The sequence below is a fragment of the Malus domestica genome, chromosome 04 (assembly GCF_042453785.1).
Source record: "Malus domestica chromosome 04, GDT2T_hap1".
Lineage (NCBI taxonomy): Eukaryota > Viridiplantae > Streptophyta > Magnoliopsida > Rosales > Rosaceae > Malus > Malus domestica.
The window spans coordinates 26,201,845-26,222,103 of NC_091664.1; the positions used below are offsets into that span (position 1 = coordinate 26,201,845).

Here is a 20,259-nt window from a genome sequence, read left to right on the forward strand (position 1 = left end):
TGGGTGATCACTGCCTGCATGATGAGATTATGCATATGGTTCTGCTTGGTATATCCATGAGGGGGAACTATACGCATTCTAGAGGTGATGCTGACTAGTTGTACTTGGTACATTTCAATAGGCGATCATAATTTAGTTTGGATTCCGTTAAGTGGTCCGGAATCCCTTTTGGTGTCTTGCTTCCGTTGAGTGGTCCGGAATCCCCATTGGTATCTTGGTTCCGTTAAATGGTCCGGAACCCGATGTTGATGGATTTCGTTGAATGGTCCGAAATCGTATCATTTAACTTGTTGGTTCCTCGGATTCAATTTTAGCTTCAGAGATGTAGGCTTCAGCCGAATTGTGTCGCTCTAGCCCTACATTTTGATGTATTGTACGTGTTATTGTTTGGTAAGATTATTGGATGATGTTTGTTGTGATTGTTGGCATTATGATTAGGCTTGCTGATCAATATAGAGAATATGATTCTACTTTGTCGTTTGTTCTTTGGAATATTGCATGATATGCATTTTGGTATATTGTTGAAAGATGGTGATTTATGTGATGAATGTTCGAGTATAGCGAACGGTGAACTACGAATGACTTGATCCTTATTGAGGGTACGTAAGCAGTCTAACGAGGAGATTAGATGTAGCCATAAAGTATACAAAAAATCACTACGCAATTCGAGGCTTGAGGGTATTTGGTACATATCCCGGAGGCAGGGTATGTTAGATTTACGGGTATTTGATGACATCGCGTGTCGATCTTAAACGTATGTCGGGATCGGAGCGTGACATTAAAAGGAATAAGTTTTGTACTTGTCTAATCGCTTTTAATCTCCTTAAAACGAAAAATCATTCACCTCTACGTTGAACATACATTGAATTTTATGAGGTATTCAATCCAATTTGATTTTGTAAGGATTTGAAAGGGCATGTTTCCACAAAAGTAGTAGATTTTGAAGGGTAAAGTTTTTTTTTTCCACGGCTAACCCCTTCTAATCTCCTCAAAACCAAAAACATTGACCTTTGCATGCAGCATACCTTCAACTTTATGAGGTAGCCAATCCAATTCACTTTTGTAGGGATCGAGAGTGAGAATTTTCCTTCATGTTTGATCCCTTCCGATCTCCTCAAAACAAAAATTCGATCCACTCCACCATCAACATACCTTAAATTTTACAAGTTCTTCATTCCAATCCAATCTAATCCTAGATACCAAATGAACGTATAGGTCACCCAAACAAGTTGGCATCTCTCAGTGTACAATCTGAGCCAGGTACAGGTACAAGTTCCATGGGAGGTTGTCTATAAATGCAGGATTCGGATGGGTCCTCATGTCACCATGTATTAATGCACAATTTGAAGCTCTTCAAGTTTGTTATCCTTGTAAGAAAGGACAGCAGAAATTTTCAAGATACTTTTGTGGAGGTCGGCTGCCTTTGCAATTGGTGGAAGTGGAACCGTCCCATCCACATCTTTTGTTTCTTTTGGGTGGATCCTTTCCAGATCTTTTTGGTAAAGATTTTAGGGATCTGTAAATTGTATTCATTCATTGTATATCGTGCGATCAGTTTTTGTCTATTTGTATTTAATTTTAAATAAAAATATTTAAAATAATTTCTGACCGTACGATATACTATGAACGGATCCCCAGAATCCTCACAAAGAGGATCCGAATTCTTATTTCATGTATTTTATTTTATCAATAAACCCTACAAAATGTCAGCATTGGAGCAAAGCAATAAGAATCTCTCTAAATGCAATTGGATGAAATTATTAAAGAAGTATTTGTCGATTTCCTCTCAAACTTGTAAAGAGTTATCAATTTTCGACTTGAATTTTAACTTTAGACAATTATCCTCTAAACTTTTTAATTGACCAATCTTTCCCAAACTTTAATTTTATAATTGTAAAAATGTAAGTTTATCCCTAATCTGTTTTTTCTTATTCTCTTCTGCTAGTTCACTTTGTAAAATGTTTGTTTGGATTTTAGGGTTCATGAGAGAAATTAAGGTTAAGAGAGGAAATTGATCAATTATATAAGTTCAAGGTATAATCGGCTAAAATTAAAATTCATGGGGAAATTGGCCAATTTTAAAAGTTCAATGAAGTAATTGGTTAAAATTAAAATTCAAGGATAAAATTGTGATCTTCTTACAAGTTCCGGTCCCGGGGAGAATCCGACAATACCTCATTATTAAATGGCAAATGGGGACTTGTATGTGACTGGAAGGAAAAAATTAGAAACTTCTTCTAAAGGCAAATGGATTGGTTGTAATTTTCAATTGCATTTAATGAAACAAGGACTGAGGATAGAAATTTCACTATACTCAGAGCAACACCATAATTGTATCTCACGGCAATAACCCATGATTGGATTGAAATAACCACCATCGGTATAAGATACATGGAAGTAGTTCCTCCCAAATTGAGGCATGCACCTTGCCAATGTATTCTAATCTTCTGTTCATATTTTTGTGCATTAAAATCTTTTGAGTTATAAACTTATAGCCAGAGTTGTTAGTACAAATGGGTATTTAAAACCATTTTGTGGCCACCAAAATTTTATTAAAAATTCAAGTAATTATGAAAAAAGTATTTGAAAGTGTTTTCTAAAGAATCACATGTTAGTGTTTACGAGTATTTTAAGTTTTTATGTTCAACATAACCATAAGTATTTTTGGTTGTCGTAAGCCACCTTTAGCTGTTTCAAAAAACAATCTTAAATAGGGCCTTAATATTTGAGACTATGCAACCCCAACGCAAACTAAGGCTGGTTTGGTATTGCTGTGCTTTGAAAAAAATTGCTTCTATTGTGCTGTGAGAATAAACGGTTGTGAAATAAAGCTGTAGAGTGTTTGGTAAACTTTTTTGTAAAAATGCTTTTGATAAAAAAAAAAAAAAAAAAAGCAGTATTATAGTGTTTGGTAAACTTTTATGTAAAACAGATGTGAAAAAAAACCGATTTTTCAAAGTTGGGTTTTGCAGCTTCTTGTTTTTAGCTTTTTTTCACCCAAAACTGTGAAAAAAAAGCTGAAGTTGAATGTTTACCAAACACAAAAAAGCTCATAGTTTTTTTTTATACTAACTTTTTTCAGAACCACATCTGTACCAAACCAGGCCTAAACCGGATCTGGAGTTCACACTTCAAAAAGGTCAAGCTCGTAACATGATTGTGCTATGATAAATTGGTTTGAGCAAGTGGCTAATCACTTAATCCGATGTAAAAGTCTATAATTTCCAAATTTGTGGCTCTATCCCTTTATTTTTACTTTGTGAATTCTGAAGTTAGAAAATAAGCAGCTTATGATTGGAACACTATTTCAAACCTTGACTAGGTAGCTGAATGCCTGGATGGTGAGTTTCCACAATGTCAAGATTCCAGTATCTTTCTAAGGTAACATTCAATATCTATGTTTAAATTTCCACCTAAATTTTATAAATATTAAAAAAAAATTAGAAGGGAAAAAATTATAGTTTTATCGAAACACTTCCGGTACTGTTCACTTTAACGAAAAAGAACATTTTTACTCTAAAAAAACACTCATGGTACTATTCACTTACAACACATTTTTGTCATTTTGATTAAAACTCAAAGTTTTCAAATCTTTTTCATTAGTTTTCTTAAAATATAATGAATTTATAAATTGGTGGAGAGAAAAAAGAGAGATAAACTTTAAACTTGAAATTGGTATATGGGGTTCATTTGGTGCCTAAGATTGCATGACTGTTATATTCAAGGGTGTCAAGAGAATAAATGAAAGAAATTTTGTCCATGTCGAAGATAGAAGATGGATTAGTTGTTAAGGGAATTTATCCCTCCCAATACCAACAAAAAGGGTAGGATTAGAAGGAATAAGTTTTGTACTTGTCTAATCGCTTTTAATCTCTTCAAAATGAAAAATCATTCGCCTCTACGTTTAACATACATTGAATTTTATGAGGTATTCACTCCAATTTATTTTATAAGGATTTGAAAGGGTATGTTTCCTCAAAACCCGAGAAAATTTTCATTATAACCTGAACACGGGTGATACATCACGTGTTTTTATATAAGTGATGAGAAATTTTATTTTTTTAAGCTATTAACTTTTTAATACACATATTACACCATTTGTATAATGACATTTGGTGTACCACCTGTGTTCTGGTCACACTGAAAAATCTCTCCTCAAAACAAAAAATGCATTGACCTTTTGCATGCAACATACCTTCAACGTTATGAGGTAGCCAATCCAATTCACTTTTGTAGGGGTCGAGAGTGAGAATTTTCCTTCATGTTTGATCCCTTCCGATCTCCTCAAAACAAAAATTCAATCACCTCCACCATCAACATACCTTAAACTTTATGAGTTCTTCAATCCAATCCAATCCAATCCCAAATACCAAACGAACGTATAGGTCACCCAAACAAGTTGGCATCTCTCAGTGTACAATCCGAGCCGGGTACAGGTACAAGTTCCATGGGAGGTTGTATATAAATGCAGGATTCGGATAGGTCCTCATGTCACCATGTATTAATGCACAATGTGGAGCTCTTCAAGTTTGTTATCCTTGTAAGAAAGGACAGCAGAAATTTTCAAGATACTTTTGTGGAGGTCGGCTGCCTTTGCAATTGGTGGAAGTGGAACCGTCCCATCCACATCTTTTGTTTCTTTTGGAGAAATTTTTTATTATGACGGGAACACGGGTGGTACATCAAGTGTTTTTATGTATGTGGTGAGAAATTTTATTTTTTAAGTTATTAACTTTTTAATACACATATCCCACCATTTGTATAATGACACATGATGTATCATCCGATGTGCCGGTCATACTGAAAAATCTCTCGTTTCTTTGGGGTTTTATTTCATGTATTTTATTTTGTCAATAAACCCTACAAAATGTCAGCATTGGATTTAGAAACGCTATTGACTGAAAAACATGTGCATGGACCGTAAGCAAAGCAATTGGAATCTCTCTAAATGCAATTGGATGAAATTATTAAAGAAGTATTTGTCAATTTCCTCTCAAACTTATAAAGAGTTATCAATTTTCGACATAAATTTTAACTTTAGACAATTATTCTCTAAACTTTTTTAAATGGTCAATTCATCCCCTGATTACTCTCTAAGCTTTTATAATTGACCAATCTTTCCCGAACTTTAATTTTATAATTGTAAAAATGTAATTTTATCCCTAATATGTTTTTTCTTCTTATTCTCTTCCGCTAGTTCACTTTGTATAATTTTTGTTTGGATTTTAGGGTTTATGGGGGAAATTAAGGTTAAGAGAGGAAATTGATCAATTACATAAGTTTAGGGGGTAATCGGCTAAAATTAAAATTCATGGGGAAATTGGCCAATTTTAAAAATTCAGTGGAGTAATTGGTTAAAATTAAAATTCAAGGATAAAATTGTCAGCTTCTTACAAGTTCCGGTCCTGGGAAGAATCCGCCAATACCTCATTATTAAATAGCAAATGGGGACTTGTATGTGATTGGAAGGAAAGAATTAGAAACTTCTTCTAAAGGCAAATGGATTGGTTGTAATTTTCAACTGCATTTAATGAAATTTTAAGGACCGAGGAGAGAAATTTCACTATACTTAGAACAACACGATAATTATATCTCATGCCAATAACGCATGATTGGATTGAAATAACCACCATCGGTATCTAAGATACATGGAAGTAGTTCCTCCCAATTGAGGCATGCACCTTGCCAATGTATTCTAATCTTCTGTTTATATTTTTGTGCATTAAAATCTTTTGAGTTATAAACTTATAGCCAGAGTTGTTAGTACAAATGGGTATTTAAAACAATTTTGAGGCCACCAAAATTTTATTAAAAATTCAAGTAATTCTGAAAAAAAAAAGTATTTAGAAGTGCTTTCTAAAGAATCATCTGTTAATGTTTACGAGTATTTTAAGTTTTTATGTTCAACATAACCATAAGTATTTGGTTGTTGTAAGCCACCTTTAGCTGTTTCAAAAAACAGTCTTGAATAGGGCCTTAATATTGAGAATATGCAACCCCAAAGCAGATACAACTTTTAATGTTCATGAACACCGACATAAAGAACTTATAATTCAAGTAGTTTAGAGCATTTACATCCGTTTCCGAATTCTCACATTCGATTCTCTCTGCACTTAGCATATAAGCATAAAACAAATGATCTGAATCTGGTCAGTTGGATATGTGGTGACCATCAAAAAAAAAAAAAAAAAAAAAAAGGTTCGTGGAAATCTTAGGTAATGTTGGTACACAAAAGTCAGCGATCCCTTCACGTCGCCTAAATGTGGAAATTGTCTTTGCCTTTACACCCACCAGCCCTAAAGACAAAGCAGATGTCTCATATCTTCATTTGATCCCTTTCACAACTTTGGACTAAAAAAACATTAAACCAAAGAAAACAACCAAACTTACTCCAACCAACTGTGATGATCCACAACGCCATAATTCAGCGTTGGAATTCATGATCAAGGTTATCATGAAGACAAATATATATCAGGACTTCATGTACTTCATCCTTAGAATCCTCCCCGTTGACTCGGCTTCGATTTCGGAACTGTGTTCCTGTCCCTAAGTGCCTGTCTCATAACTCATAGGTCTCAAACGAGTCTCAAAGTCCACCACTCACACTTAAGAGGTATGGTTTTGTTTTTGAAATCGACATGAAAGCTTTTACTGTTTCTGTTTACCCGAAATTGTGAGCGTGAAACTGTTTGCAGTTTCCTTATCTCTTTTTATCTTGTTCTGTTGCATGTTTTTCTAGTTTACTTCTTATGAAAGAAAGTCGAGATTTTTGGGTAATTTGTAGGTTGCAGTTACTTATTTGGAGATTGCTCATTTGGGTTAATTCCATAGGGTGTTAGAATGTCGAAGCTGAGAGCTTCTGGATGTGTTATTGCTCTTCTGTGTTCTTGCTTCTTCCTCGTTGCGGTTGCAAAAGTTACAAATCCTTCAGAAGGTGAATTTTCAGTTCTATCGGTGCTACTTTATATTATGCAATTGAAGAGTGTAACTTATGGTTTGTGCCCTTTTGCAGTGAATGTGTTGAGAGCAGTCAAGAGCAGATTAATTGATCCTAGAAATCATCTAAGGAATTGGGAAGATGGGGATCCTTGCAAATCTCATTGGACCGGAGTTTTGTGTTTCAATGCTGTTGGTGGTGATGGATACTTGCACCTCCAGGAACTGTATGTATTTGTTTTCATATGCTCAATCGCTTTTAAATAACATAAATGCTGTCTTGCTGAATATTTTTGGTAATCTTAATTTGGGGCAGCCAACTGCTGAATATGAATCTCTCAGGAACTTTAGCACCTGAGCTTGGCCAACTATCCCAACTTCTGATATTGTGAGTTGTGTCATCTCATAAACCGATCCCTCCCATTCCAATTTTTCAAAGGGTTCTTCTGATTACCTTTAGTTATTTTCTAATTAGATGCCATTTATTTTTCGCTCTGCTGGCAGAGATTTCATGTGGAATGACTTAAGTGGCACTATACCTAAGGAGATTGGAAACATGACATCCTTGACACTCTTGTAAGTTGAGTTCATGTTGTTTTCTCGACATATTTTTGTACATCTGCCCTTTTTCATATGCATTCATGTAAAGATATATCAACGGATTTCACTGTTTTACTGTACACAATTTATTATCTTTTTGTTGTGATGCATTTGTGTGCAGGCTCTTGAGTGGAAACAAATTATCCGGTTCCTTGCCTCCTGAGCTCGGCTATCTTGCAAATTTAAATAGACTACAAGTCGATCAGAACAATATGTCAGGTCCAATTCCAAAATCAATTGCTAACATGAGCAGTGTAAAACATCTGTAAGCACATGTTCAAGCTAAATGCTACATAATGTCAGGTTACGTTTTATGTTTCTCATGTTTGACAGCTTCGTGTACCTTGCTTCGCAGCCACATGAACAACAACTCCTTCAGCGGTCAAATTCCGCCTGAGCTTTCTGAAGCACCCACTCTTCTTCACCTGTGAGTTTTTATATCGTCTTACTTTTGCATAATTTCATTGTGTTGTTTTTGGAAATTGTTCTGTATTTATACTTGTTGACTGATTCCTAATTGTGTCTATTTGACACAAAATTTTACAGGCTCTTTGATAATAATAACTTGTCCGGATATCTTCCACCAGAATTCTCCAACTTACCAAACCTGCGCATTCTGTACGTCCTAATCCAATCACTGTCCGGATTTTTAATTTGGAGCACATTTGTTTCCTTTTATACAGTCTTCATTGGCAATGTTTTTTTTCCCTTTGACCAGATTTTCTTCATCATTGACGGAAATCATTTCTTTCTTTGTATGTCGTTCCTTCCATTTTTCAGTCAATTCGATAACAACAACTTCAAGGGGACTGAGATTCCATCTTCTTATGGAAAGCTTTCCAGATTAGCAAAAATGTAAGTTTATGTTATTAGTATCTTGCCTTTCTTTGAATCAGTATTCTGGTTCTCGAGATGCTTTTGGTGCTTTAATTTCGTGTTAGTTATGCATAAATTTGCTCGGAAGGATTGCTGATTCCTTCTCTTTTTTCCTCTTTCTGGTTTGGCAGAAGTCTTAGGAATTGCAGTTTGCAGGGAGAAATTCCTGATTTTAGCAGGATACCTCACCTTAGTTATCTGTAAGTACAGATATGGTTCAAAGAACTTGAATCGACGCTATAATGCGTTTGTTTACCCTTCAATTTATGCTTCTATTTTCTGACCTTTACCGAGTTCTTGCCACAGAGATCTAAGCCACAATCAACTAAGTGGACGCATACCATCGCCTAGACTTTCTGAAAATGTGACAACAATGTATTTATCTGGCCCAACTAAACTTGTAACTTGTCATATTCATACTTCCCATTGCTTCATCAGTAATTCAGTATGCTAACTTCAAATCAATGCTACATATGAAAATTATAAAATCTTACTATTTGTAATTATCTGTTTGATTTACGAACTTATCCTGTTAAAATACTTTGTATTTATTACAGCGATCTGTCAGACAACCATCTTAACGGCTCCATACCTGAGAGTTTCTCAGAACTTCCTGCTCTTCAGAAAGTGTAAGACTTTGTTTACTTGCCCAAATCTTTGTTCCGTATTTTAAAATGCCGGGTGCATATGGTATTATATCAGATGCTTCGGATGTCTCTTCAACATTCAAGTGTGATATTCTTATGATTCTACTGGAAGAATATTACCGCGCGGTTATATGAACTCTGGATCTGATTCTTATAATAATTTCTATTACAGATCGCTCGACAACAATTTTTTGACCGGTTCTATCCCTACTATCTGGCGGAACATATCTTTCAGTAGAAAAGCTAGACTTGCACTGTAAGTTCCTTTAGCAAAAGACTAACATAACCATTTGAATTAATTTTATTTGATTTCTTGGAGTGCCTTCCCATTTATATTTTTAGTGTATTTATTTATATGTTAGCTAAATATTGCAGTGATCTTCGGAACAATTCACTCTCTAGCATATTGGGAGAGCTAAATCCTCCTGCAAATGTCACCTTGAGGTATGAAAATTATTAGCAAAGTTACACCTTGTTTTACTTCTGTAATTTCAGATTCTTACTTATAGCAGCTTTTCTCAGGCTTGGAGGAAATCCTATCTGCAAGAATGTAACAATACCAAACATAGGGCAGTTCTGTCGACCTGAAGCTGGGGACGGGATTTCTGATAACTCGATAAACTCCACTCAACCAATGACCTGCCCTAGTCAAGCATGTCCAACAGACTATTTTTACGAATATGTCCCATCTTCCCCAGTTCCATGCTTTTGTGCATCACCTTTAAGAGTTAAATATCGTCTGAAAAGTCCTAGTTTTTCATATTTTCCTCCTCATAGACAGATTTTTGAGATCTACTTAACTCGTTCTCTCAACCTGCACGTTTATCAATTATCAATTGATTCATTTGTCTGGCAAGAAGGGCCTCGTTTACTGATGCATTTGAAGCTTTTTCCTATGTTCATCAATCCACACTCGAATATATTTAATGTAAGTGAGGTTCGGCGAGTGAGAGGCCTTTTTACATCATGGGAAGTACCTCTAGTTGATTTCTTTGGACCTTATGAGATTCTCAACTTCACTCTGCTGGGACCTTATTCGAACAGTATGTATTTTATCCCAATCATCTTTTCTTTTTTTCCAAAGTCATCTGGATATTTAGCTGCATTTTTCTATCCTTGGCATTGGATTCCCGTAATTTTATGTGTTACTAACTTTGACAAATTGATTGCCTTGATAGTATGTCATAAAGACAAGAACATGTTTCTTATTCTTGGTTGAGTAACTTACTTATTTCGTTGGTATAGTGATTGTTGAGCCGCAAAAGACGGGCATTAGCAAGAGAGCTTTAGCAGGTGTTATAATAGGATGCATCGCTGCTGTTGTCATTATATCTGCAATAGTAATGCTTCTGACCACAAGATGTGTCAAACACCGTTACCCACCTTCACGGAGACATTCATGTAAGTTCTTAATTGTAATTGATTAAGACCAAATTTTGAAGATGCTATTCTGGTCTGACTATCATCCTAGAAAGTAGAATGAAATTCTTACCGCTCTTTGCAGCCTCAAAGATCTCTATGAGAATTGAAGGTGTAAAGGCGTTCACTTTCAAAGAAATGACAGTAGCTACTGGGAATTTCGATACTTCAACGCAACTTGGACAAGGAGGCTATGGGAAAGTTTACAAGGGTATTTTGTATGATGGCACAGCTGTAGCCATAAAGCGTGCAGAAGAAGGATCCTTACAGGGTGAAAAGGAGTTCTTGACTGAGATAGAACTGCTATCAAGGCTACACCACCGAAACTTAGTCTCTTTGGTTGGATATTGTGATGAAGAGGAGGAGCAGGTACGAAGCTTGCAGTCATGATCAATTACTCATTGCTATCGCTTGCAGTGCAAGTTGCAGCTCCTTTTTTATATGACTTGTTTGTTCTTGTTGCTTGTCCAGATGCTGGTTTACAAGTTCATGCCTAATGGTAACTTACGCGACTGGCTTTGTGGTACGAAAATTTCCAGCATTCCCAGTTTCTTAAATGCCTACTCCTATTCATGTGTGTGTTTTTGGATACTGTATTCCAACATCTCTTCTTAAAGTTCTGTATTCGCTATGATATGACAGTTAAAGCCAAAGGAAGTCTGGACTTCACTATGAGGTTACGCATTGCATTAGGTTCCGCTAAAGGCATCCTTTATCTTCATACCGAAGCAAATCCTCCAATATTCCACCGGGATATCAAAGCCAGCAACATACTCTTGGACTCCAACCTCGTGGCTAAAGTGGCGGATTTTGGACTCTCGCGACTTGCACCTCTGCAGGATGATGCAGGGATCGGGCCTGCTTATGTATCTACAATTGTGAGAGGAACGCCGGTATGTTAAAATCAAGCAAAGCTAATGAGCTAACTGTACAATTATGAATAACTCTTTTCTTTTCTTTTTTAATCATACATTGCAGGGTTACCTTGATCCAGAGTATTTCCTGACCAATAAGTTGACAGACAAAAGCGATGTCTATAGCCTAGGAATCGTGTTTCTGGAGCTCCTTACGGGCAATCAGCCAATTTCACACGGCAAAAACATAGTTCGAGAGGTACCATTGAAACATCACTTCTTTAGGATTTCTGTTGCTAAGATTGTGTCTGATGTAACAAAATGCCTCTGCTTGTATAAATTTCAAACACCAACACTGGCGTGCTGATACAGATTATGTCTCAGCACACCGAGCACTAATATCTTAGCTAATAATCATGAAATTATATTCATTTTTTTCAGGTGAATCTGGCTCATCAGGCAGGGCTGGTGTTCTCGATCATAGACAGCAGAATGGGTTCCTATCCATCTGAATGCGTTGAAAGGCTTCTAGATTTGGCCCTCAGATCTTGTAATGAAAAGCAAGACAAGCGGCCTCATATGCTGGAAGTGGTGAGGGAGCTCGAAAACATACTCAAAATCACGCCGGCAACTGACACCATATTTTCACCACCTACTTCCTCGTACAGTGACCAATCACCAACCTCATCGTCCTTATTGACTGGAGACCGATCCTACGTGTCCTCCAGCCTGGCAGGAAGTGATCTAACCAGTGGTACTGTCCCAAACATAGTGCCTCGATAAAGAAAAATTCCCCTCGCACGCTGGTCAAGTGACGCTGCACATATTGGTGGTACGCAGAGAAGTAGAGCCTCGAGAGTCTCATATATGTTTGATCGTATCGTGCTTCTTTCGTTTTGAATAAAGCTCCTTCTCCGACGACGACGACGACGACAACAAAACACGAGTTTCCGGTGTTTCCTTGTCTCTGTTTATCGGGACGTAGAAACAAAAGCAACATGGTCTTGTGGTAGTGTACATAAGTTAGGATCCGAGATCTTGTTGTAGTAACAGAAGAATGGTCATTTCTCTGCTTGTTTTGCACGCCAGTGTTTACCAAGACAAATATAGCTATAGGCAAAAAGTGCACTCTTGCCCTTGTTTTTGTACTACTAACAATCTGAAAGTATAAGAAACTGAGTTACAGATCTGTGGGAACAGCATACCGCCCGACAAGCCGCTGAATTTCGAAGCTACTCCCGGTTTCAGGAGTGTCTTTCATTGGGGGAACGGGTCCAGGTGCTCCATTGAATTGATGAAGAAAAAGAATTGAAATTTTGTTATAAATATGTAAAAGTTAGAGAGATAACATTTACTAGTGACACGAGCGAGGCAGGTGTAAAATATCATACTGTAACTATAACACAAGGAGATGACAAGTAAAAGTGGGAGGAATATATATTGATGTTATTGATCTTTCCTTTCTTCTCTGTATGTATTGATAGCAGTCGGAGCGCTCTATTTATAGAGCAACTCCATATGTACATATTCTTACATTTGAAATTTACAATACATAACTTTGAAAATACGATCCTTTTGTTTTCAAAGTCTACATCACATTTGTGGGCATTGAAAAATCTGTGTGGGCATTCATTAAACTGCCAACGATTTCAACATTGCCAATGTTTTCAACAATGTAAACAAAAGGATTGTATTTTCAAAGTTATGTATTGTAGATTTCAAAATGTAAGAATCTGTTCGTATGAAGTTGCTCTATAAATAGAGCACTCCGACTGCTATCAATACATACAGAGAAGAAAGGAAATATCAATAACATTAGTATCTATTCCTCCCTCTTTTACTTGTCATCTCCTTGTATTATAGTTACAGTGTGATATTTTACACCTGCCTCGCTCAAAATAAGACACAAAATTTACGAGGTTCCTCTACAGTCAGTGTAACTGGAGTACATCCTCGCGGCAGTAGTAGAGCTTTCATTATAATGTGAAATAATAAGAGTACAAAAATAACTCTTTCTATTCTCTATCTCTCATCTCTCCTCTCTTTTCTTCCTTCCTCTTCTGACCTCTCTCTCTCGTGAGCCTTGTGGCTGCTATATATTGCTCTCATCCTCAACATTCCTTTTTATAGGCACATATGATAGTGCTTGTTGCCTTGCTGCCAGCTAAGCTACAGTGCTCTAAAGTGGTTGATATAGTCATCCATTACATCATTTAGTGGTCAGCCACCAATGTTTACAACACTCCCCCTTGAAAACATTGGCAGTTGAAAACATTGGCAATTGAAAACATTGGCAATGTTGAAATCGTTGGCAATTTAATGAATGCCCACACATATTTTTCAATGCCCACAAATGTGATGTAGACTTTGGAAACAAAATAATCGTATTTTCAAAGTTATGTATTGTAAATTTCAAAATGTAAGAATCTGTTCGTATAAAGTTGTTCTATAAATAGAGTGTTCCGACTGCTATCAATATATACAGAGAAGAAAGAAAATGTCAATAACATCAGTATTGATTCCTCTCACTTTTACTTGTCATTTCTTTGTGTTATAGTTACCGTGTGATATTTTATACCTGCCTCATTCCTATCACTAGTAAAGGTTATCTCTCTAACTTTTACATATTTATAACTAATTTTAAATTATATATACTAAAGTCCTGCACCCAAAAATATTGTTCATAAGAACAGTGTAAAGACGGCATTGCCCTCGTTTTTCTGTTTAGATTGTTCTGTCTTTTTCTTTCTTGCACAATGAAATGTCTAAGAAGCCAAGACATATTTGTTTCTTTTATACGATAGTGCGCTGTCATCTGCTGTGCGTGTCGTGTACTTTCTTTTATAAAGATAATAAGATAAAAAGTAATAAAAATATTTACGTGATTTAAATAAGATATTGGAAGGCTGCCTCCCATCGCATCGCAAGCAGAAGCAGAAGGAGATGGGAAGGATATGATATTGGGAGGCAGACAATCTGCCTCCCATCGCAAGAACCCCCTGAAACCTTCAAACCAACCAATTCAATTTCGCAATCTCTCACACCTAATCCAAACCCTCAAACCAAAAACTCGATTTCAAATACCAATCGGCTACGTTTTGGGTATTGGAATTCGCGCCGTCTCACCTCTCAAAGGCCGATCTTTCTCAAACCGCCATTAGAACTTCAAACCCGAGCGCTGCTGCCAAGTCTTCTTCTCCGGGACTCTACTCCACCAAGCAGTACGAACTCACAGTTCCCAACGTCGACTTGGTTCTAGAGGACGTCCGCCCCTATCTCATCACCGATGGCGGTAACGTCGATGCTGTCTCCATTGAAGACGGCGTCGTTTCACTCAAGCTGGGAGGTGGGTTTGATTCAAGTCTGTTTTTTTTCCTATGAATTTTTTTGGGAAATTATAACAATTGGGAAAAATATAGGTAATTGTGTGAATTGCAGTCCAATCCCGAACTAATTTAGTCCCACATCTACAAATCTATTTGTAATTAGTGACTGCTAATCAGAAGAATTAGGTAAATTATGAATCCTTTAAAATAAAATTAACATGCTCAGTCTCTATTTTTTTTTTTTTTTTTTTTTTAGAGTTTTCTTGGGTAAAGTTCGGTATTTTATGGTGAGTTCTCATCTGCGTTTCCGAATATAAGTTTTAGATGCTTTTCTTTGTTTTTCTCTAATTTTTAAATTTAATTTTTTGCTATTTAGTGTGAGAAAATGACTTCAAAATTGGATTTTTCAATGTCTGGGCAAAGGAAAACAGGAAGAGAACACCAATGGTGGTGACGAAGGAGAAACCCTTCTTTTCGGTGGAAATCGACGGTCCATGTGTTAGCATTCAGCCCAGTTTATAAAAGCAGGGGTCAAAGTGAAAACCAAGGACATGGGGATTTCTTTAATTTTATTAAGTTTTGTACTGAGGTAAAACTCCTCCCATTTAACATAGTTTTAAATACTAATTGGGATATCTGTAAATAGGATTGTGAGTATGGTTGTATATATGTAGTAGTTGAATTGGAAACATTGTTGTAATTATGTGTAACTAGAGTTGTAAACCCGCGGCGTCGCACGGGCTTTTTTGCTTGTGTTTTCTAGAGAGTAATTAATTTGACGATGGTTAAATTTTTTGAACAAACGATATTATCTACATTAAGAAAAAGAGAATGATCTACATTAAGGGAAATGTGATGAGCTAAGCCTTACAATGAACTAACAATAATATGGTTCAAATTCGCTTTTAGTGAGAATCAAACCTAAGACATCTCACTTATAAATAAAGAAAAATATTACTAGACCATAGTACTAAGTGGCATAAAAAAAAAAAAAATTACTTGTTTTATTTATGTGTACTTGTTAATTTCCTCCAAATCCACTAACTGTACCACATAGAAGTTTGGAGATGGATCTTGCATTGATGCATTAGCAGTTAACAAATTAATTAGACGACGAAGTTAACGGAGTTTGTAAGTTTGTTGAATGTCAAAACTTTAAATGCATAAGAAAATTAAAACCTATTCCCATAACATAACTAAATCTAAATCTACTACTTAGCCCAAAAAGGACTACTCTAAATACATGTTCTGGCAAAAAGAATTTGAGAAAGCTAAGAGGATTATTTTAAAAGATAGATTTTTTATAAATTCTCGATCATCTTACTTTTTACATAATATTTATATTATTAAAAGGAGAATTGATATTGAACTATAATATGACAGATAATTTACGCATAATCTTAAATCCCGCTTTAAAAGAGTCGTCCCAGCATTCGTCAAAGAAATTTACATTTTTGAGTTTATGTTCTGAGTCCCTGGTTTTGGGCAAAACCAACGTGCTGAGTCCCCTGACGTGACCCACAAAATTGAATAAAATTCCAATAAAGTCCCACTATTTTTTCTATGTGCTATTAAATCCAAATCCCACCCAAAGAGGACGGTTCTAGATCCTCTCCGTATCTAAGGATCTAAGCCCAGAGATGAATTGATCCGGTCTGTTAAAATTTGATCCAACGATTATAAATAGAGATTTCATTAAAAGTTATAATAATTATAACCATTTGATTAAATTTCAACGGAACAATCAATTGATCCTAGGTTCAAGATCCGGAGAGGAACTGGATTGGACCAGCAATTTACTCCCACAACTCCAAGACGTTGAATTCGAATTTATTTCTTTATACCCGAATTCGACGTTGCCTTACTTATTTAATCAAATAATTTAATTTAATTTCGAAGCCAAACTCGACGGAAGGGGTTCATTCCCGGGAAACCTTTTCTGTCGCCGTCTGAATTGCGGTTGACTGACGTCTCAGTCAAGCCCCCGCGCTCTGCTCCTTTTCTTCCTTCCTTCCTTCCTTCCTGAGCTTCTTTTGCTCTATCGGTGAGCTTTTTGATTTCTCAATTTCCTTAATCTGATTCCCAATTTTGAATGTAGGGTTCTTATATTTTGTTCTGATTGATTGGTAATGCGCTGTTTGATTGCTGTGATTTCGTCAGAAAGGATAGGAATTTGTTGAAATTTCGGAAAAGGGTACTTTGATGAATTGCTTAATATCAAAACTAAGGCCTTTAATTGTTATTTGTTTATTGTTTTGGGCATTGATACTAAGGGTGCTTGAATAATTTGAATTTACTTTAGTAATTTCTGTAGTTTTAAAGTTTGATCATCGATTGGATTCTGAATTATCACATTGTTTGTGAAGGTGGTGGGCTATATATCTCTGACCTTGTGATGATCTCCAAAGCCAACGTCCTTTACTGAGGCCTTAAATTTTCGGGTTTCATTAGGAATTTTGTAATGTTAATCAGTGAAGGTTCATCTTTTGTGTGTTGTTTAGTGCTAAACTAATCAGTAATTTACGTATTTTAGGAGATTTTTATTTTGTTTAATTGTGAGCTATAGTTTCACAACAAATTTCGGATCAAAATGTGTTTTTAGTGTGTGACTGAGGAATGTGGAAGTGTTATTGCATTACTAGTGTAGTGAGGCCTTTGGCAATCTGCAGGGTTGACCACAAGGCACACAGCAAGCTAGGAATGGTGGCTTTGTAATTGCTGCGCTATCGTGGAGAAGTGGCATCGGATGGTTCAATAGAGCCCAGTATTTCTGATTGCATTCAAGAGAAGAATACAGGCGGAATCTCTTAATATCCTGAAGGCTGAAGTTATGACAATTTTGTGAAATCTGTACTAGTGAAAATGGAGTTCACATTTAGAAAAGCTCTATTATTTTCGCTGTTCTCCCTAGTTCTCTTTGCGTACGCTACATCAGAGATTGAAAATGAAGTTTCGCAAAAGCTGAGATCTGCTCCACACAAAAATGTGAGAAGTAATGTTATTGATGGCACTGGTCAGGAGAATACCATAAATTTTGAGGTTTCAAATAATGGACTGGGTGAGGTGAAGAGCGCAAACAGCAAAGTCTCAGTCTCTACTGTTGCATTATTTACGTTGGCAATGGCTGCTGCCACAGGTTTAGGTGCAGTTCCATTCTTCTTTGTTGAGCTTGATCCACAATGGGCAGGATTATGCAATGGGATGGCTGCTGGTGTAATGTTGGCTGCAAGCTTTGATCTTGTACAGGAAGGACAAGGCCATGGTGCACAAGGTCATGGTGCTGGGAATTGGGTTGTTATTGGGCTTTTAGCTGGGGGCCTTTTTATTTGGCTATGCAAACAGGTATTGAATTGAATCCTTTATTTCCTCCGTCGTTTATGTCTTTTCCATTTTGGTAAATGTAGTTGCTTCTTCCCTTTATACCAAATTTGGTTCCTGTTTCATCGAATACACATTTCAATTGCATTTTGCCAAGATGTTTATTTTCAGTGTTAACATGTGTGATTACTCTCTGAACCAGTAGTATTATCTATTTAAAAATAAAAATTATAGATTTTTTGGTGCCAAATGCGACATCTCAAGAAATCTGAATAAATATGCCTAAACATTCCTTTCACTTATTTATCATTTTACGAGGGAGGACATGCATGTTGAAAAATGGTAAGATGTTTTCTAGGCTTTCAATTTTTGGATTTTATCAATTAAGGGACTTATCTTCTACATAATGCTAGAATGCAACAAGTTCTCATTATGTTTTACATCGTTATATTATGGTTTCAGTTTCTTGAGCAATACGGAGAAGTTAGTATGTTAGACATCAAAGGTGCAGATGCAACTAAAGTCGTTCTTGTGATTGGAATAATGACTCTTCATTCATTTGGGGAGGGCTCTGGTGTTGGGGTTTCCTTTGCTGGCTCAAAGGGTTTCACTCAGGGCCTTTTGGTTACTTTGGCTATTGCTGTGCACAATATACCAGAAGGCTTAGCTGTGAGTATGGTGCTTGCATCCAGGGGTGTTTCTCCGCAGAATGCCATGTTATGGAGCGTAATTACATCATTACCACAGGTAACTTGTTAGTTTTTAAAAGTCAGGGCATTTGAGAATATCTAACTAACTCTTGGTGAATCACATGTTGTGCCTCTTAACTTAATGGTCTCCTACATATATATTTTTGTTGCAGCCCCTGGTAGCAGTTCCTTCATTCATATGCGCCGATGCATTTAGCAAGTTCCTTCCTTTCTGTACGGGCTTTGCTGCTGGATGTATGATCTGGATGGTTGTTGCGGAGGTGCTTCCTGATGCATTTAAGGTAATATTCCTCACGAGACTTCTCTATGCTGGTTGATTCTTCACTTGCTTATATCATTTGCAGTAGACTTTTGGAACCTTTTCCATTTACAATATCAAAGCTCCGCAAGGTTCTATTTTCCATTTTTAACAAATTAGCTTCTTTTGTGTTGTGCTTGTAGGAAGCCTCTCCATCACAGGTTGCGTCAGCAGCTACTCTCTCTGTTGCATTCATGGAAGCTCTTAGCACTCTTTTTCAGAACTTCACCCATGATTACAAGTGAGTTCATTTAATGTTGAGGGAAATTTTGTCACTTTTGTGTTGTAGTTTAGACTTTGCGACCTCTTTTTCGACATGCTCTTTTGATATACAGAATGTACATTTCACCTGACCTGTGGAAGTGCTCTTACCTTTGACATGTTCTGTGTTGCAGCTCAGAGGATGCTTCTGGCTTCTTTGTGTCATTACTTTTTGGTCTTGGACCATTGCTCGGTGGCACTGTTCTTGTCGCCTTTGCATTAGCTTTCCATCTTCAGCATGCTCTTCTGATGGGTGCAGCATCTGGCATTGCCTTTGTCCTTGGTGCCTGGAGACCATTGCAGCTACTTTTTTCGTTAAAGATGGGATTTCTATCTGCTACATTTCTGCTTGCAATGGGAGCTGGATCCGTCCACATTTTGAGCTCTAGTATTCTGAAGCTCGCAGGTCGCAAAAAAACTTCGGCTCATAACTTACCCACAGCAAATGGTTTTCCAGTGAGTATTCACACCCTCCAGGCATTCTTGTCATGTGGAGCAGTTGCCTTCCATGCTTTGGCTGAAGGGCTTGCACTAGGGGTCGCTGCACCAAAAGCTTATGGACTCGGGCGACACATGGTCCTTCCTGTCTCCCTACATGGACTCCCTCGGGGTGCAGCTGTGGCTAGCTGCATATTTGGGGCTACTGATAACTGGCATGCGGCCCTTGTGGCAGCTGCTTTAATTGGATTCGTGGGTCCAATATCTGCAATAGGAGCAACTAGAAAATAAGCCCGCGCTATGCTGCGGGAAATCAGTGTACTAATCGTAACTGGATGAGTAAGAAACACTTATCTGAATAAATTCAACATAATAATAAATGAACAAAGGGATATATAAGTGAATGAAGTTGATAAGATAAGTAACTTGTTTTTTATGTTGATTTAAGCAAGCTTATATGAAAAGGAATTGAACGTTTTTTATTTTAAAGATGTGGGGACAAAAAATGCTTTGTTTCTGTTATAAACAGGAGAAACAGAAGCAAAATGCAATTTACACATCTTTTGCCCTTGTAGT

General features: G+C 36.7%; 2 protein-coding genes across 7 annotated transcripts; both read left to right on the plus strand.

Moving 5' to 3' along the window:
* The first annotated feature begins 6,289 nt into the window (after positions 1-6,289).
* On the plus strand, positions 6,290-12,787 carry LOC114824522 (probable LRR receptor-like serine/threonine-protein kinase At1g06840). Of its 5 annotated transcripts, none has more exons than XM_070820725.1 (21): positions 6,290-6,613; positions 6,832-6,934; positions 7,013-7,163; positions 7,253-7,324; positions 7,441-7,512; positions 7,658-7,801; positions 7,892-7,963; positions 8,083-8,154; positions 8,317-8,391; positions 8,544-8,612; positions 8,719-8,787; positions 8,970-9,041; positions 9,232-9,315; positions 9,435-9,503; positions 9,582-10,102; positions 10,305-10,460; positions 10,564-10,847; positions 10,950-11,001; positions 11,121-11,371; positions 11,457-11,591; positions 11,774-12,787. In XM_070820725.1, the coding sequence occupies exons 2-21, from the start codon at positions 6,841-6,843 to the stop codon at positions 12,113-12,115; spliced, it is 2,856 nt and encodes a 951-aa protein (XP_070676826.1). In that variant the 5' UTR covers positions 6,290-6,613; positions 6,832-6,840; the 3' UTR covers positions 12,116-12,787. The 5 variants fall into 5 exon arrangements, with proteins under 5 accessions (XP_070676826.1, XP_070676828.1, XP_070676827.1 ...); XM_070820727.1 differs by having other exon boundaries at positions 10,950-10,977; XM_070820726.1 differs by having other exon boundaries at positions 6,310-6,613; positions 6,785-6,934.
* A 1,445-nt stretch (positions 12,788-14,232) lies between these two features.
* On the plus strand, positions 14,233-20,104 carry LOC103433778 (putative zinc transporter At3g08650). Of its 2 annotated transcripts, none has more exons than XM_070819986.1 (7): positions 14,233-14,678; positions 14,915-16,702; positions 17,328-18,000; positions 18,439-18,723; positions 18,839-18,967; positions 19,128-19,225; positions 19,380-20,104. In XM_070819986.1, exons 3-7 carry the CDS (start codon positions 17,521-17,523, stop codon positions 19,972-19,974), a joined length of 1,587 nt encoding a protein of 528 aa, XP_070676087.1. In that variant the 5' UTR covers positions 14,233-14,678; positions 14,915-16,702; positions 17,328-17,520; the 3' UTR covers positions 19,975-20,104. The 2 variants fall into 2 exon arrangements, with proteins under 2 accessions (XP_070676087.1, XP_070676088.1); XM_070819987.1 differs by lacking the exon at positions 14,233-14,678 and adding an exon at positions 17,025-17,135 and having other exon boundaries at positions 16,279-16,702.
* The last annotated feature ends 155 nt before the right edge of the window (positions 20,105-20,259 follow it).

Bases quoted from the DNA above. Each gene is read 5' to 3' on its own strand.
- LOC103433778 (XM_070819986.1), top strand. From the start codon at position 17,521: ATGGAGTTCACATTTAGAAAAGCTCTATTATTTTCGCTGTTCTCCCTA. The intron at 18,968-19,127 runs GTAATATTCCTC...TTGTGCTTGTAG, and splicing joins TGCTTCCTGATGCATTTAAG to GAAGCCTCTCCATCACAGGT. The intron at 19,226-19,379 runs GTGAGTTCATTT...TCTGTGTTGCAG, and splicing joins AACTTCACCCATGATTACAA to CTCAGAGGATGCTTCTGGCT.
- LOC114824522 (XM_070820725.1), top strand. From the start codon at position 6,841: ATGTCGAAGCTGAGAGCTTCTGGATGTGTTATTGCTCTTCTGTGTTCT. The intron at 8,155-8,316 runs GTACGTCCTAAT...TCCATTTTTCAG, and splicing joins TTACCAAACCTGCGCATTCT to TCAATTCGATAACAACAACT. The intron at 9,042-9,231 runs GTAAGACTTTGT...TTTCTATTACAG, and splicing joins CTTCCTGCTCTTCAGAAAGT to ATCGCTCGACAACAATTTTT.